The sequence below is a fragment of the Pogonomyrmex barbatus genome, unplaced genomic scaffold (genome assembly GCF_055798465.1).
Source record: "Pogonomyrmex barbatus isolate J1 unplaced genomic scaffold, ASM5579846v1 scaffold16, whole genome shotgun sequence".
In the NCBI taxonomy this organism is placed as follows: Eukaryota; Metazoa; Arthropoda; class Insecta; order Hymenoptera; family Formicidae; genus Pogonomyrmex; species Pogonomyrmex barbatus.
Genome location: NW_028297112.1, coordinates 5977611 through 5997123, shown reverse-complemented (window position 1 = coordinate 5997123; position 19513 = coordinate 5977611). Strand labels below are relative to the sequence as shown.

Genomic DNA, 19513 nt, shown 5'->3' with positions numbered 1-19513 from the left:
CCGCCTTCGCCAGGCCCCAGGATATCACGGGCCCGACCAGACGCCAGTCCTCGCGTGACAGCGTCGACTCCGCCGGCCAGCATACCCCACCTGATCACGCGGACCTCCTCTTCAAGGTCTTGCTATACTCCCTGATACCCGTTTCTTTGCGCGCTCGCTCATCTCACGCGACTTGATACACCGACTTTTATTATAGTTCTCTCAGAAATGCTTTATTAATTCTTTGTGAACATAATCATTTTTTATCCTACATGAAAGAGATAGAAAATATAATTTTTTTATTTTATATTTTCTATATATTTGTTTTATTTTAATTTTATTTATTTTACTTTAGCGTACTTTTAAATTTGGCTGATTATTTTTTAACAATATATGTAAATTTTAGGAATGTTACATTGGTTGCTGCAGCATTGTCTTTCTTTTCTTCGAAGCTTTCGTGAAATATTAGTTCGGAGTTGAGTGTTAGATCAGAATTAAGCGCTACGCAAATGATGAGCGAGCTGGTATAAGAATGAAACGTTTGTTTGAATGTGTGATCGTTGCTCGATGCAGGTGATGTTACTTGGAGATAGCGGCGTTGGGAAAACCTGTCTTCTAACGCGTTTCCGCGATGGTCTCTTCTTGTCGGGAAACTACATAACGACTGTCGGCATTGACTTTAGGGTGAGATCTCTCAGGGTTATTCCATCTTGTACTTAGATACGCGATTAATAAAGAACATTTTCACGTTAATAAAATTTTTATTAATGATTTACGAAATCATTAATTTTCTAATAACGAAATGCATGTTGCTCACATTGAATGATGATATCTTTGCAATGTAGATTGGTTGATCTTCAAGAAGTTAAGAAAAATAAAAGGATTGTTTTTCGTACTTTTACAGAACAAAGTTGTCATTGTCGACGACACGCCGATCAAGCTGCAGATATGGGACACAGCCGGCCAAGAAAGATTCCGAAGCGTAACGCACGCTTACTACCGAGACGCACATGGTAAATCTTTTAAATTACAAATTTACTTCGATTTAATAATGATCGCGAAACACGAAATATCAATTGACAAATATATTGAAACTGAAATTAATAATAAATTGATAATTAACATTAATATCGAGAAATTTGAGGAATGTTTCTTGTCGCTTGTACTACGTATATACATCGCAACAAATCATTCTCTAAAATTTTGCATTTTACTTGCGAATTTTATTTAATATAATACTGTGTATCTAATACAGAATTAGTATTATTATTTTAATGAGAGGCTTGGTTGGTTTAATGCACGAGAACAGCGCTTTTCGAGAATCGCAGCGCTTTTTAATAGAAGTGTGTTTATCACATTGCCGACAAATTCGATATTGTTGATGATTTTCCATGTGTTTTATAATATCTCGCAATGATTTAATTTTTACGCTACAAACATCACTTTTATAAGCGAAAAATTATTAGTGAAAAATAATAAGAAATATTTCAGCAACAGATGTAACGCATTTTCAAGCACCAGGTATTTAATACATATTTATAAACGCGTATTTTAATCAACAAGATTGACAATTATGAAACACGACATTTTTAACACGATTATTGTTATTAATGCCCAGATTCTTCACTACATCAATTTACGAATTCATTAACCGATTTAAAATTAAATTTTTCTTAATAAAGAAATAATGTGTTGTAGGTTTTTTTTTTTGATAATTTTGAATAGTTTAGATTGTTGTAGTTTCCGGGTATCTTAAAATGTTATTATTGAAAATGTTACCGAGAAGAATGTACAAAGATGACATGTTAAAATAGATAGAGAATATAATTTTGTGTTGTAAAACTTTCGAGTCTTAAATTTTCATTTCTGTTTTTCTCAAGAACTTATCTATATAAAATTGGTCTTAGGACTTGGAATTTAGGATTTCTCTTGCGCATGTAACTATAAACTTTCCGATGTACAATGCGAAACAACAGCGTTACATTGGTGCGTCTTCGGGGAAATCTTAATTGCTCATCTCGACTTGACTGTTCACACTTGGTCCGTTTCTGGCTTTGGAATGATAAATTTGCGTTATCTCTTTACTCAAAGCAAACTCGACTTTACAATGCTTGAATCATTTGTAACTTCCTATGATTCGAATCTTAGCCGCTGTTCGCGATTTTGTTGCTCCGCCAGTTTTGGCCAGATGCCAAACTCAATTCGCGCGATACGAGGAAGGAATATAAGGAGGTTGCCTAAGGGGGAATCTCATTGTTTGCCGGCAATCTGTGAATTCTAAAGGTGTTGCGACAATAATGCTGCGTTGCATCTCAACTTCGGAAGTAATCATTCCAGTCGAGTAAATTCAACAATAATTAGACGCGTCACTCATCTAGAAGATTAAATAGCAACTATTGAAACTATACAGAATCGAGACGAATTCAAAGCAAAAGTAGATTGAACTTGCAACAATTTGTAAAGCTTTTCAAACTATAGTTCAATTTAATTAAAGATTTAATTCAAAATTTATGATAATAATTATATAAATTATATTAATAAATTATATTAACTAATAATTATATAAATTATATTATGTAAGACTTGTATATTACTAATTAAGACTTGTATACTACTAATTAACAAATTATAATACTGTCCTTTAACCGTATTATAATTTAAAAGTAAAATTTAAAAGTATATTTTACATAAAACAAATAATTAAGTATATAACGTAATAAATAATTCACAATAGTGATCGAAAGTGAGAAAAAAATTGCAGTTTGATTTATATGAATTTCTGTTTTCATTTTTACTTTAAACTCATTACTATTATTTAATGTATTAAAATTCAATACATAAGAAAAACGAATGCATACATATCTATACGTATCTATACACATTTCGTAAAATATTTCGGAACATTGGCGCAAATTCGAGAAATAATCGACGCTCAAAAGTCAATAAGAAAGGCAATTCACACGATTGATTGCAGCGCTTCTGTTGCTGTACGATGTGACAAATAAGACGAGTTATGACAACATTAGGGCTTGGTTAAGCGAAATCCGGGAACACGCAAATGAAGATGTCGTCATTATGCTGCTGGGTGAGTCGTATTTATATTTATTCCTATACTGATAAATATACCCGCTTATTGGACTTAAACGGTTTACGATTTCTGGAACGCTAAATGCCAAAAATGAGGGCCGTAATAACTTGACGGAGATAAGAGCTCGAGAAAGCTGTCTGAATGACCTAGATTTGATTTCAACGACATCCCAAGCTGATATACTTCCAATTATCGAATCTGATTTAAATCAGAGATTCAGAACTAACAATCCTGGTTTTGGGGAGGATCGAGTTTAACTAGCGTTTCCGCTTAATTGCAATTTGTATTGCTTTGAAAGCAATTAAGATCGATCTTCACGAGCCTGCGTTTGGCTGGAAATACATTCGATGCAAGTGTAAAAAAGATAGACATATTTTCGACATGCCACAATTTTACGTTTCATTTTTTAGCTTTTAATTTGAAATCCAATTTCAATCCAATGTAAATATCATGTGTGGACTATCTGTCCATGTAAATTGACCTTAATTGCTCACAGGCAGTCCAGACGGCGTCGACCGACCGTTATATTAGCTTCATCATGGAAAAATTGGATATTTTGTGATAATTTATCTTCTCGTCGCTATATTAAATCGTAGGTAATAAGTCCGACTGCGGGACGGAGCGCGCTGTTAAGCGAGAAGACGGCGAGCGATTAGCGCAGGAATACAAAGTGCCGTTCATGGAAACGTCTGCCAAGACTGGCCTCAATGTCGAATTGGCGTTTCTCGCCGTTGCTCGGTACGGTCTCGATAAAATTAACAAATGTAGCGTAAGATGATACGATCGACTAATATTCATATTTATCAATGTAGGTTAACCTTTAATCTCAATTTAATTTACTTTAGATCTTCTTTTAATTAAAAGAATTATAAAAGGATAAAGAATAATTAAACTGAAATTAAAATTAAGACATTGATAGAAATGGATATGATACATATTAATTTGTTTATTTAATTTTACTTTAACATTTGATTAGCTTTAGTTTAGTTTGTTTCTTTCAAATTTAAAACTTTAATTTAAATCTAAGAGAGATAAAAAAAAAAACAAATGAACTAAAATAAAAATCAATCAAGTCTGGAAAGTTTTGTACATTTTTAACAAAAGACAAAGACTGATTTCTCGAAACATTGAAGAGAAATCAATATAAAGCTAAATAATGCTAATTGATTTCAGGGAGTTGAAGGCCAGAAAAAGCGACAACCCTGACGAGACGAAATTCAACGTTCAGGACTACGTACGTCAGCAGTCGCAAAGAAACTCCTGCTTCAACTCCAGCTGCCTGACAACCTGAACTACTTTTTTTTTTTTACATTAAATTACAAGAATACGCGAATTGGAACCGCGTTGAACGCGAGAAGGATGTGAAATCAGCGAAATCAGATGTTCATTTGATTTTCGCGCAAGATCATCGGTGTAACATTCGTTGCGGGGCATTATAAATTTTATACTCAATTCACAGAATAGATTTGTGAACCTACTCACAATGCAGGCAGATCGATACAAATTTGGATAAATCGAAACCGAAATCACTGAGTGATCAATAATATCGATCAATATATTCTATAAAAGGAACTAGCGTATTTATTTTGTTCAGCGGAGAATTATAAATGTAGCGTAAAATCGCGCACGCGATACCGAAGATAAAAAAATCAGTTGAATTTTGTTTAGCATAGCGTCAGAGGGAACACTGAGTTCTCGCTAAATGTAAGCAAATGTGTCATGTGGTTATTCGCACACGCTGTATATTTATGTGAATAATTGTAAGAGGACATAGAAAGAATCTCACACGCAGGTCACCCAAGTAGGTAAGGCTTTTGCTCGATGGTTCTAATTTCGCGTATGCTATGTTCGCATGCATATGCATGTAGGTATATATTAAGCGCTTAGCGCGTTCATTAACGATCGTTGAGTGTAAATTGTAACTTTGACTGTCATACGCCGATTCCGCAATCATTCATTATTGTTGCGTTCCATTAATGTTCGCTGTTTGCAACAAAGGAGCGCGAATAATCTTCGATTTGCATACAATATGCTTGTTACAAGTTATAGCGGCGCATACGCTCGGCGCGACTGCACTTCCTTCGCGGTATCTGCGTGAGCAGACAAAATATCAGTACAAGCTCAGTCGTACCAAGTAATTGCGAGGTAATGAGTATCGAAAGAGACAGACAGGGAGAGAGAGAGAGAGAGAGAGGGGGGAGAGAGGGAGAGAGAGAGAGAGAGAGAGAGAGAGAGAGAGAGAGAGAGAGAGCAAAATCCCGTAGGAAGAACATTGAGAAAACAATTCGCAACTGCTTTCAAATAGAGCGATGCGCAAACGCTCAAGTTTCCCTCTTCCTTTCTTTTTTTTTTTTCTTTCTTCTTCGTAGTCGAGGACAAAGTGTCACAGATTTCTATATGAATAAATCTCTAGCTCTGAAAGACGAAAATAAAGCAAACGGAATGGGGCGTGATCATATTTAACGAGTTCAAAATTACCGTTATCGTCATCATCGAGTTGTGAAATCTTTTTTTAGAATAGATGATACTTACGCCAAAAAAATACTATTTCATCGAGCACTAGATGCCCCGGATCATCTTATGACTGCTGTGCGTTAGCGATTCCAGATGTTCCATAGAAATCTTTGGCGTGTGTTTCGTGATTGTTATCAAGTGCATGGGCATGTTTTATAATCGATAAACTGATATTCATGTAATATTAGAAGAAGACACTAATGTGTCTTGATCGAGGAAAAATGATTATCCAAAATGTAATGGAGAAATTAAGGAAATTTATCGATCGTTATCGTGTCAGAATTCTAAGAGAAGTTGAGAACCGCTGCCTGTTGAAGAGTCAATAAGCTTAACACTATTTAATAAAGCTCTATTAACGTTATTGCGAAGAACCGTCTAACCGCTCTCTCGATTTTTCTAAGCCTTCACTTTACGATAAAATTAACGGTAGTGTCACGCCTATGCGTGCAAACGAACATTAATTTTAGCGAATGGAAATCCAGAAGAATCTAGAGTCGGTTTAGGCAGAGGATCAAAGAAATATATCGCATATGTTACATCCTGATGTATATGACATGCAATCTGTCTTACCTGCAGTGTACAAATGACAATTTCGTGTATCAAATGTATATCAGAAGGTGTATATGAAATAAAAGCTGACCAAACATATGATATAATATTTAATAATCCTATCTCGATCTTTCTTATAAGCAAAATTTTTTCGAAGAATAAAGTTATAAAGTCGAAGAACAAAAACTAAACCGTTTGATTGATTTATGGCGCCGAATACCTTTTTTTATTCAATAAGTACAGAAAATAGGCTTTCGCCATTTTCTCCTATCTATGTCAATTATTGTGTAGTTCTTAAATCCTTGATTTCGATCAAATTTTGATTAACATGGATATTAATATTAATTTATCTTGTTTGACATAAAAAATAAAATCAGAGTCAACATTAAAATCAGGTATGATAGGTAGGTTAGAAACATACATAACTATACCAATTAAGTTAGTCGTATAATACATACATACATACATACATACATCGACATATTAAATATATGTCGCATCGAAGGCATCGAGAACTCAGATCCATGGGTTCGTCACTTCTATAGCCATGTATGTACATACATACCATGGAGACATCATGCGACACGTTCAAACGTTTCTAATGCTCTCCGAACTGTGAGTGTGAACGTAAGTCTCCGAGTTGAACTAATTTGTCGTTGCAAGTATCTGGTCGCGCCATCTTAACGCGTCATCAATAAGCTGGACGCACGGAAACGGATCTTGCGCCTTCCGACTTCGGAGCTTCGGCACCAACTTCCAACGTTCCAACCAATCTTCCGTTGGCCGCAAACAAAACGCTGCGTCTTTAACCTGAGAGGGTCTTCGAGGAGGCATACATACGTGGCGTCGGCGAGCATCGGCGACAGCGTCCTGGCGGTGGTAGTGTCGTCCTAGTGCCGAATAGCGTAGTTCACGATGGACGAGGACGTGGTGGAGATCGGAAACGTGGAGAGCGTGTGTAGACTATGTCTCTCCACGGATGGGCCCAGATCGTCGGTGTTTGCGGCGCAGGGCGAGGAGAAGGAAGACTCGTCCGGCATATCACTGGTCGCTAAAATTCAAGCCTGCCTGTCAATCCAAGTACGTATACGTGCGTTCTCGCGATTTGCGTTCTTCCCGCTTAAGAATCAATCGCGAGAACCATTCATTGATCCCGGAATCAGGTGATAAGGTTTCACCGACGTTTCGAGGTTATAATTATAGGAGAACTAAAGGACTGGCTCGGAATCGAGATTAGGTTATTATTTCTTCGAGAACTTGCACTCTATCCAATTCTACCCATAATATATAAATATAAATATTTTAAGAAAGATTTAAGAGAGCCATTGTGACATTAAAACATAATATTAACAGATGCGGATTATCATAAACTATCAACTGAAAAAATTAATTTAAATATTAATTTCAATATTTTTTATTGAAATTACTCAAGTTAGATATAAATTATTCTTTTCTGAGTGTATTTTATACTTTGTACATTTAAAAAATGGAAAAATATAAAATATATAAAATTTTGAGAGAAAGCAAAAACAAAGCAAAAAGATCGTAGAATATATGGCTAGATTTATAGTTTTATCTATTTCATTAGTAAAGTTCTTCTCAAAGTTATTATCTAATACTTAATGTTCTCAATTTTTTAGATTTCAACATCCGATAAAATATCTACATTGATATGTGACAATTGTATAAAAAGTGTTAACCAGTGGCATATTTATAAGGAGTCATGTCTGCGCTCTCAGGATAAACTACAAGAATGGCTAGCAAGTCAATCACAATCAAATCCTATGGTAAGGTGTTTTGAAATATTAGAATATAATAGTTTGTCATTTTGTTATTATTTTTACATGTTTCCAATATCTGTAGGTCATAACGATCAAGGATGAACCAATGGATTTTGATTATGAAGATAAGGTTGAGATTATTTCAGAGACCAATGATTTGGAACAATCAGTAAGTATAATATTTTTATATGATAAAGCTTTTAATTATGATGAAAAGAAAAGATTTTCTATATAAATATTATTTGATTCTCCAGCAATCATCAATTCAAACAGTGGAAAATGAGGAATCCAATGAGAAAGTGAAAGAAGTAACAGATAACAGCAATGCAACAGATACAAGTAAAGAGTCTGAACCGATTCCGGAATTGGAAACTCCGGTGGAAACTCCGGTGAAAACTCCGGTGGAAATTTCAATGGAGGCTGTCAAGGAAGGTCAAACGGACCAACAGAATGTTGTAATATTACGTTCCATTAAAAGAGAACCACAGGATGATGATGATACCGATTGTACAATAGAACTAGAATCTACGAATAGCAACGAATTGCTATTGAATCCTATGGCAGTCAACGAGACGGAGGATACAGTTATGGAGGCCGATTCCACGCAAAAGTCTAACACGGTTGCTGCACCACCCAAAAAGAAACTGCGACGCGGTCCTCATACACATTTCCGAGGCACGCGCGTCTTTAAACAAAAGTGTACACACTGCCAAATATTCCTGCACTCCAAATATACATACATAAAACATATGAAGAGGTTTCACAGTAAGGAAAATGGCACTGAAAATTTGGAGACACAAAACGACGACGAGGAGATGATCGAGGATTTGGAAGATGAACTGGTTAGTATGGAGAAGGATTCGCCATTGACGCAAGTTCAACAAGATATTATTAGCCAGCTGAAAACTTTCTCTTGCTATTCTTGTGAACAAACCTTTAACGATCGGCGTAGCACGCTCGCACATATACGTCAACATCTACCGGACTTGAGACCATACACATGTATCGCCTGCCTAACAGAATTTTCAGATCGATCAATGTATCAGCTACATTGTAGCGCATCCTTCGAATGTGCTATGAAGATTGCTTTAGTTATACCGAAGCATGGCGATGAACGGTACTTTACATGCAATATGTGTCTGCGCTCGATGCAAGATAGGAAGGAGCTACTGAAACATTTGTCGAAACATTCCGACAAGCAGTACGAAGAAATGATGTCGCCAGCGCCCAGAGCTCCGCCCAAATTGAAACCAATGGTACCGCCGATGGTGCCATCCAGAAATAGTGGTATGAGTGATAAGACCAATGGACCTTATAAAAACGGCGATCCGGCGCACAATCATGCTTGCGATCTGTGCGGCATGATTTACCGGTACCGACCTAATATGCTCAAACACAAAGAGATGTGCATGCGACTGAAGCCGGAAAACAGAACGTTATACAAGTGCGTGTATTGTTACATGACGTTCCTCGTGTTTAAGAAGTTTCATTGTCACATTACAGCTGATCACAAAAAGAAGGATTTCACCTGCGCTGTATGCTATTCCGAATTCCGATCGCCTAGCGATTTCTTAACCCATCACGAGACCCATCGAGAAATGATGCAAGATAATCAGCAAATGCAGCATCATGACACATCGCAAGACATGGTTCAAATTCCACTGAAAGAACGGAACGCTTACAAAGGAAACGCTAAATCAAAAAACAGTAATAATCAGAAGTACAGCTGCCCACTCTGTACTCAAGTTTTTTCCACGAGAGTCGAACTAAATGAACATCAAAGTCTTCACCTCAAAGTAAAGATATACTCATGCGCCATTTGCCGTAGCATGTTCAGTAGTGCTGGCGCCTTAGAAATTCACATGAAGGATCACGGTATCGAGGACCCGAACGAGCGAAATGCTAATATCTCCTGCGTGGAATATGGCAACTTGGATAAAGACATGAGAATCGAAGAAGAATCAATGAACGACAGTGCCATTTCAGATCCTGGTACACAAGTTCACAAGTGTGGCAAGTGTGGTAAGATATTATCTAATTACGCTAATCTCCGACGACATGCTAAAATCGCGCACCGAAACATTAAAATCTACGATTGTGTCGAGTGTTCGCGACTGTTCATGCATAAAGACCTGTACAATCATCATATGCAGATCAAGCATAACTCTACAAAAACAATGCTACAATGCCCGCAATGCCCCAAGAGTTTTGTTTTCCAATCAAACTTCTCTTATCACTTCCGTACTGTCCACGTTGAAAAATCGCAGAACGGTTACGCCTGCGATATCTGTGGCAAAGTCTTCGTTGAAGAAACTTCCTTGAAGATACACAAAGGTTGGCACAATCGCGCCAATTCACGTTTAAGCACTCGATTTATCTTAGGCAATCAGAAGCCGTCCACTGACGCGCAGAAGGAATCGAGCAATATCGAGTCCGGTGAGAATTCAGAACGGCCACCGAGAGCACGAAAGTCCTTCCCCAATCCCCCGCCTCAATCAACCACCAAGTCACCAGGAAATTTCCAATGTCAAGTATGCAATGATAACTTTAACGACGTTACGGAGCTAAGAACTCATTTATGGGACGTTCATTGCGCTCGCAATAAACCTGAAAAGAATTATTCTACTAATGAACTTCAATGCGAACTTTGCACAAACATTTTCCCCGATCAGGAAACCCTGGCGTCTCATATGCAATGGCACAAAGCTAATCCTATTCTCAGCGATATACAAAAAGTGTTCTCCTGCGATGTATGCGGCAAGTCTTACAGTTCGAAGAAGGTCCTATGGAAACACAAGAAGCTTCACAAAGCTACTGTTGTTGCCTCGATCAAATTTCAATCCTTAGCTAGGAAACCAATGGCTACACAATACCTGTGCAACTTCTGCCGCAAAGTTTTCTCGAGCAACCAGTCTCTGCAACGACACAAACTCACGTTCCATAGTGATTTGAATCAACAACGCACGCAACCACAGCTGTATAATAGCACTCGAAGATTATCAATTGAAAACGAAACAAAGGCAAAGCGCCCGAAACTTGAGATAGAAAATGATAATTCGCAGATTAAGGTGGCACCTTTCTCCATGGACTTTGCCGGTGAGAAAAAGAAACCGGTCAAGTGTCATCTATGCAAAAAAATGTTTCCTGGCATGAGCGCATTGTACATACACAAGCAAATGACTCACAAAACCCGTGCGAGGAAAAGCTTGACGCTCGAGTGTATACCGCTGCCAACGGACGATGGCAATTATTTATGCAATATCTGCTTTAAGGAGTTTCCTGGCCTGTCAAATCTGCGACAGCATTTCACAATCAAGCATAAGAAAACAGCCGAAGTCGGCAATTCGTCGAGCAATAACAGATTATCACAACTCTCAACACCCGAACGATCGAGGGATTACGAATTGGCCTACAATAATATAATGTATAGCTGCAAGCTGTGTAAGCAGTGCCACGTCTTCAACAAAGACTCCATTATGAAACATATCACCAACGTGCATAACGCAGTGTATGAGGCCGACAGTAAAATGTTCCACAGAGAGGTCGATCTGAGCGCTTACGTGGTGAAGGATGCGATAGGAGCTACCTGTCCGCAATGCGATGTCAAATATCCCAACAACAGGGCTCTGAAGATACATTATATTAAATTCCATGAGAATTAAAATTGCTGTTAACATCTAGACGTTGCTCTAGACATGAGGAAAGGTTTTTTTCATTTTATAATTATCAAGATCAGGTTTCAGATCATGATTCTCTTCGCACACACATGTAATGATGCTTGTGCGATACGTTCCTGAGATATCATTTAACGCTAATTTTAATATTATGATTTATTTGCCCGATATCGTTTTGCAATACGATTCCTATCCTTGCGAATCTTTATAATTGACATGTAAACTCAACGTATTTACAACTATTACTTTGATAATTTCGTGAGATTAAGTGAAACAATAGGAGTTCCAATATTATTCTTACAGGATTTTAATTACATCTCAGTTACACATATTTTAAATATCCTAATTGTTTGATTTTTGAGGAACAATTGAAATATTTAAGATACGCAGTGGGATGCAAATGGATTATCTTGTGTATATTGTTACGATGATAGAGCTTTTATTTACACATGCAGACATTTCCACGGGTCACAGTTTATCGTAAATGATTTGTTTCATACAGTGACTATGTAATTGCGACCAATGAGGTGTGTAAATATCGAAGCAGTAAAGTAAACTATATGTATGGTGACTTTATGAAATAGCAGCTTCTCAGTGCAGTTATGTTAAATTAGTCGCTGCAGTCAGATGTATGGTCAATTTTTCAACGAGATTAAATCTCTGTGATTTCAAGTGATTTGATAATCTAATTATTTTTACGTGATGTGCATTCAGCTAACTTTTTTGGTACAATAATAACGACAGTGACTAAAGTTTTTACAAATAAAATTTTACGTATAATAAATTACGAATAATTTGCAAACCGGAAATATTTTGATTTGAGATCGACTTTGATACGTTTGTTCATGTACATCGTATCTTTTTGCGATTTCAACTTAATATCAATTTAATAAATACATTTTTATATCTTTTTACAAAGAGATAATGAAAATAATTTAAAAAATAATTAAACATCTGTCATCAATGGATATTATTCGATTTCCTAACATTTTTACTTGGTTGCAACAATAATGACAAATAATTGCCTTGGGAAGATACTGCAATACAACTGCTTAGAATTCTTTATCTACATCTATAGATCTATACATATATCGGGTATAATTATAACTATTATTATGTATGGTATGCAAATAAAAATCGTAAATATCTTGCTTATACGTAATACAATATTTATTAAGAATGGTCCTTTCATCGTTTCGATTGTGTTTGACTTTCGTTTAATTCCATAGCAGATATGTTTATATGTTTGCTATTTTCCTTGTTTCTTCCATCCATCTTCCTGGTTGTATTGGCAATGTATTACATTAGTTTTATTACTAATTGCATACTTGTATTTCAAATGTACAAGCTATAGTAATAAAAAAATGAAAGTATTATTTAATTCTCGTTATTGTTTCTAAGATTAAAAAATTATTAGATAAATAAAATTCTCATTCCAATTACAATATTCCAATTATATTTCTCTTTTCTGCTTATAAGATTAAATCTATTTCAAATTTTAATGTATAATTCAACATAAATTAAAAAAGTAGTTCTTAAAAGACTGCAATAGGATAATATTTGATAAAATATGCAATAACTAATATATATTATGCCACAAGATACGTATTTTGATTGTAGCAATAAGACTTTTCAGACTTGTCTCAATTCTTATTATCTATGCGTGATATATTGAAAGACAATAATGTATTACATAATATTAACGGAATATTATGTACGCAATGATAAAGGATATATGATAAGGGATCAGAGCGGACAGGCAAAAAAATCACACAAATATTTGGTACTTCCTTTTTTTATGAATGCACAAAACATTTTAATATAAACTTAAAAATCCGTACAACAATATGAAAAATTATAGACTATTATACACATGTATATAGATATATTTATATATTTATATGTCGTACTTTTTATTTTTTCCATTTTCCGGATTTATCAATATATATATATATATATATATATATATATATATATATATATATAATATATATTATATATATATTTACTCCTTTGCTCTATATATATATATATTTTTTTTTTTTTTATTAACGGGATGGCAAACTTCCGTCTCTCACTAAGTATATGTATATTATGTATATATATTATTATTATTAGATTATTATTACTATTATTATTTTATTATTATTATTATAGGTATGTATTAATGTAGAAATATAAAGTGAACCGTTGCACGATCTCGCATTGTGTCTTACAATCAGAGTGTATGCAACTCGCTAAATTTAGAGATAGTAATTGTATATCTCGATAATCGTACTTGCAGTAACGTCGACAATTAACCGTTAACAACGACAGTAATTAGCGATGCCATGTATAGGGGCGGGTAGGGGTGCAGGCGAAGATACGCCCACGTTATTTTTTTATCTCAACACGCTGTGAAGGGATTTTTTTTTTCCTTTTTTTTTTCTTTTTTTTTTTCATAATTGAGATTTAGCGAGAAAAGATGCGCGAACGTCGCGCTCACGCTCGTCGAATCGTTCGCATTTGTATGCGTCTTGTGTCGCAATCTGCGTGATCATCGCTGGAGAGTGCATCGAGAGCCACGGTGCTGTCGTTGCGTGTATGTACGTGTACGTGTACGTGGTTACGTGTGCGAACGAGTGTGCGCGCGATGTCAGGATGTCAGATGCGAAGAACGCTTCGTTATTCGCATCGCGGTACATCTCCGTGGATGCGACGGGCGCTCGGGAATTTTAAATAGAAATATGCCTCGTTTTCCTTTCCGCCGGGCGCGATATATCGTTCCGATGTACTCATGTATCGTAGCGACATGTGGATAAACGGTAAATAACATACATCGATAAAGACGTGTAGATTAGGCCAAATCTTTTCTGTCTCTCCGTCTCCGCTATTTGCGTCCCTCGCGCGTCATATGGCGCGAGTGTTGTTAGCCTTTTTGCGATTTGATAAGCGAGTTTCTCGCGGTTGCGGTCATATTGTTGCTCCGTCTCATCCCAAACGTAGGTGTATCCTTTCGAAATAAACGCGGAACGACGTTAGTTATTGCTTGCCTCTCTTTAGTTTAGAAATCACGAGGAAACTTTCCCTTTGAAGTGGGAAATAATGTCAAATAACAACATCGAGTTTGTAAATTGTGTCGCGATCCAGCAGGATAACAACTCGTAGATTTCGCAAGATCTTTTTGATTTTCACAAAGTTTATTTAATTTTTAATCTATAATTTTAATTTTTTTTTTTTTTTTTTTCTTATCGATTCGTCTTTTCGGTTTAGTCAAATCACAAGCTCGAGATTCATTCAGGTACCAAGTAACGGGAATGTGTGGATTAAAATTTACAATCGTAGGGGGGGGGGGATGCGATCATATACAAAAGATGATGGCGAAGTCGAAGAGATACACCTCGCGTATGCGTCCCCAGTCGCGGTTTCCGAAAAAACTTGATTTTCCCTTTCAACTCCCCCGAGTACGTTAGAATATGCTACATACAAAGAGCTTTACGAATAAAGAGGAGAGGTATGTCGTTGTGCTGTTATCAGGCTCGGATGAAAATACAGAGAAGTGAGTCGTGCGTATCTCTCACAATCAAAAGGATAATCAAGCTGGAGTAGTACTCGAGCGAGTGAAACGTTCCCGGGTGAATCTTCCCGCGTGTCGGGACGTAGACAACGAGATACAATTTGCGCAAAGCGGCACGAAATGATACAAAAGTCCGAACAGCAGTGCAAACGAAAGCGATTTTCGACGGAAAAGAGCCACTTGCGATTCAATTAACACAAAAAACGGTACAGATCGTCGTTACGCTCGCCTCGTTATGCTCGCTGAACTCTCTGGCGTCTGAGAAAGGCTAACGATTTTTCCTTCAATGAATATCATCTAAACAAGCAGGATCGGATAGATTTCTTTCTTTTTCCGGAATGAAAAGTTGTATCGGTTTCCACATGGATTCATTTTACGTTTCTATCTTGGGAAATCACGAAAAGCAGCCTCGCCTTTCTCAACAACCACGTTACTTCTAGTTTCGCTCTAGCGTTTCTAGAATGCCGCCAAAGGGAAAGGGCCTCCATCGCGATTTAATTATTCAACGTACGCGGGAGTTAAGTTAGAGGCGGTCTATCGATCGAATTTTTAACTAGTCCGCCACTCCGTATGCATACGGAACCGGCTTTCTAATCGCGCAATCTATGTTCTATCGTCGTTCCCTTTACACTTTGATGGTTTCCGGCCCACTTCCGATTGTCCCCTCCTCCCCTCCTTTGTCATTACCCTATAGTTCACGCTTGTCTGCAAACCGGCAATCGATAGCTACTTGTGAAGATACTCGCAGCGAATCTCATCCATCCGAACGGGAACGTTTGCACTCGCGAACGTTTCGCTTTTGCGGACATCTCCTTTGGTCATTTAGCAAAGCTAAACGAGTGTTCGCTCATACGAGAAAAGTACATCTAGGAATGCGTGACACACAGTATACATTGTATATACACCAGAGATACATTAAACGGTTTCGTCGACGGTTCATTGGGATTATTCATTTTCGAATGCAGTCTCGTCTCTGCGAGAATGAATCTCTGTGCAGTTGTTTTTTTTTTTTTTTTTCTGAAACAGCATCGCGCTGAAAAAGTCCAGGAGAGAACGCGGTTTGCATACAAAGTGCCTTTACGTCACCGCCGACCGATCGTGTCGAGGCTAATCCACGATGTGATATACTGCGAGAGAAAAATCCAGTGTAACGAATCGCGATGTTACACGCATGAACGAATTAAGATTTCCAGAAAATTGATTTGCTGTACCTATCGACTATTGTATATTCGCTGACGAACCCTTGTTAAGCATCCACGAGCATAGCTGCAGCCATGTGCTCTACACGTATGGCACGATAAAAATGTAAATCGAGATATGAAGAAAATTACGTAAATAAATTTTAAAAATAAAATTTAATATACTAAAAAATATATATTATTATTATTTCATACAAGTGCATTACTTTATTACAATCTTATTAAGATCAAAAGATATACACTGCAGATGTGTGAGATAAATATAAAACAAGATTTGAAAAGTAACGTAAATAAATTTAAAAAGTAAATTAATATACTTGATATAAAAAAAAGTAACTACAATTTACGAACAATTATTATTTCGCAGAAGTGGATCACATGTTATAATCTTATTAAAAATCGAAAGATCTACACGCAGCTGCAGCTGTACAGGTATATACTTGAAAAGTGAGAGAGACATATATAAAACAAAATTTGAAAGAGAGTTATGCAAATCAATTTAAAATAAAATATAGACTATGTAAAAATATATCACGAGTGATTATTGTTTCCTGGAAATGTGTTATGATGGTTATTTAAATCTTTTGTTATAATCTTCCCCGACGCGATCAATATCAGTGATTTTTGGCATCCGGTCATTTTACAAACCCATAATTACACTTGAATAGTTCGATTATCGTGCAGAGTCGACTTCGCCACCTAACTTTAATCATTACCTATAGCGTAAATGTACTTTAACCTTTAAGATCATGTACGAGATGTAGCTGCGCTGTTTGAGACTGCCCGATTAATCAGGTGCCCTTGAGTAACGCGTCGTGTGTCGCTGTTTAATTAATTGATCGTCGTCGCAAACGGCTGTATCCACCATGTTTGGCTTCAACCTATGAACATCACCTTAATACTTGTCGGAAAGCGCTTCATCGAGGACAAAGCGTAGAAGATCTGAGCAAACAATTAGATATTTAAAGATACTGGTATCGGTTTCTAGTTACGCTATGACCTTTATAAATTAATCATAAATCGCTCCTTATATTCCTTTCTCTGATCTCTATTGTGAACAAAAAGAAAAAAGACTAAAGAAAGAGGATCGCAATACAGCACTAACACGACGACTTACACGAGGGCAATTTGTAATTAATCATAGCGCTTTAGGTATACGCTAATAACACTGACTATCGAACATTATTACGTCACACTCATTAATTCTAAAGAGATTGTAATTTAGATGTACGTAGATACGACATCGATATCGAATGCAGTTTTCTTAAAGGTAACGCGATTAGCTGTTAAATGTAGATCTCTCTCTTTTTTCTTATCCGTCCATATGCTCAATATATATAACTGAGACCGGACGTAATTACGCGTCGTGACAGACACGCGTGATTGATCGCTATCGAACGAGAAACGATCGCATCTCTCACCCGAGATATTTAATTACAACTTATCTCTTCTTCCTTATATTATTTTATTTGTAATAACGTCGAAACTCGCAATGACGTTTCGAATTCAACCAACTTGGCTTTCTCGCTCGAGAAGCGATCTCAATTCCATGTAATTTCATGATTTATTACATTTTGTCTCGCACTTCTTCTAAATTATTTAGACTAGAAACAACTTCTTAACGCAGTGCGGAAATACATAATGGATAATCGATCCAAATAAAGAGGAAAACAAGCATTGTCATTCGGTTCCACGGATTCGACGCCATTGTGGCAGAAAAAGGGTCGCGAGGTTCGACCTCGCCATACTTCTGGCGAGTCTTCTCATATTGGAGAACGCAGAAAGAAACTCGGTCCCCTCGGGCAACTAATGCGATCGTTTATCGTTTCTCTCTCTCTCTCTCTCTGTTTCTTTTTTCCTCTCTCTTTCTCCTTCTCTCTCTCGTATCCATCCGATACTGTGACAAGGTGAATGCTGATTAATCGATGCTCGCTAATCATACTTTGAGCGCGGGGGTCGCTTGCGAAACCAGGGCGCGTTTACGTATCCTACAGGTGCGCTATTTATATTTACGCGTCTTATGGATGAGTCAAAATCCTGGCCGAAGGACGAGCGAAGTAACGCGTTCGATCTCGTGATCTCCTGATTGAAGAAATTCTTTATCGATCTTTCGCGCGGTTCTTTCCTTTGTGCCTTTTGTTCTTCTTTCGTGCCGTATTAGATTGCTGTCGGATCTCTCGATTTTCCGTTTAATCACGGATCTATCTAGAAGAATTTGCCTCGCGGGCCAAACTTGTCGAGGTGATTTGACGTAGAAATATACCAGTCGCGACAGCGCCTCGCGGGAAACAATCGGTCGATACAAGAGCGACAGATCAATGAAATCGAAGGATAAGTCTATGTGAGACCGAACGTAGAAGCTCGATTTTCCTTCGGAGAAACCGTAATAAGCTTGAAAATTAACTATTTCTTGACAATAATTAATAGAACAATCTGAATGAATCGAGTGGAAGTTAGTCACGACAAAACGAATAACTTAAAAGTTCGATCAATCTCTTGATTTCGTTCATCTGTCATACTTGTGATAACGAGCTAACGTTATAATTATATTGAAATGAGTTGATAGAATCGCAGAATCGCCGAAGATATTTCTTCGGCATCGCACAACGACAATATATCGCGTCTATTTAATGCTACGTCAAGCCGCTCCAAACTTATTTATATAAAGTTTTCTTGTTATATTGCGTATAATTAATAATAATACTGAATAATGTATCTCCATACAGCTCGTATGAATTTAAAATTTTCAATTCTAAACTAAGTCGGCAAATTACTCAATTGTTGTAATTTTTACGCTTGGAAATAAATATTAAATTTTATAAATGAGTAATCACTCGAACTATTTTAATACTTGCCTTCGATTAAACGATCTAGTTTTTTTTTTAAATATATTTGGATTCTTCAATTAAAGAATTTACAAACGATAACAACTTAAATCCTATTTTAAGAAAACGAATTTGAGGAAAATTTTATTTTGAAAATTCTAAACATAAATAGCTTTAATTATAAATTAAATGTAAGATTTACGTAGGAATCATTAATCTGTTATGAAACATCTACGATTTACGATTATTGCGATCAGAGTGATATCTTGATTTGTTTCAGCAGATATTAACATTCTGAACTTCATTCCGTCCTTGCATTTTTCTCTCAAGCGAAGAGAAATGACGTGG

General features: G+C 36.6%; 2 protein-coding genes across 5 annotated transcripts in view; both read left to right on the top strand.

The window, feature by feature from the left end:
* Positions 1–6229, top strand: part of LOC105429404 (RAS oncogene family member Rab26) — a 176215-nt gene extending 169986 nt beyond the window's left edge. For all 4 annotated transcript variants that reach the window (XM_089074082.1, XM_011642361.3, XM_011642358.3 and 1 more), the window contains exons 5-8: positions 884–992; positions 2954–3064; positions 3664–3805; positions 4241–6229. In XM_089074082.1, the coding sequence (XP_088930208.1) occupies positions 884–992; positions 2954–3064; positions 3664–3805; positions 4241–4358 (480 nt within the window). In that variant the 3' untranslated portion in view covers positions 4359–6229. The remainder of the gene's footprint in view (positions 1–883; positions 993–2953; positions 3065–3663; positions 3806–4240) is intronic.
* A 521-nt stretch (positions 6230–6750) lies between these two features.
* Positions 6751–12742, top strand: LOC105429407 (uncharacterized). The gene is made up of 4 exons (XM_011642363.3): positions 6751–7210; positions 7771–7917; positions 7994–8080; positions 8166–12742. Exons 1-4 carry the CDS (start codon positions 7046–7048, stop codon positions 11571–11573), a joined length of 3807 nt encoding a protein of 1268 aa, XP_011640665.2. The 5' UTR covers positions 6751–7045; the 3' UTR covers positions 11574–12742.
* The last annotated feature ends 6771 nt before the right edge of the window (positions 12743–19513 follow it).

Excerpts from the sequence above, each read along its gene's own strand:
- LOC105429407 (XM_011642363.3), top strand. The coding sequence starts at position 7,046 with ATGGACGAGGACGTGGTGGAGATCGGAAACGTGGAGAGCGTGTGTAGA. Across the intron at positions 7,211-7,770 it reads AAGCCTGCCTGTCAATCCAA|ATTTCAACATCCGATAAAAT; the intron begins GTACGTATACGT and ends TCAATTTTTTAG. Across the intron at positions 8,081-8,165 it reads CCAATGATTTGGAACAATCA|CAATCATCAATTCAAACAGT; the intron begins GTAAGTATAATA and ends TTGATTCTCCAG.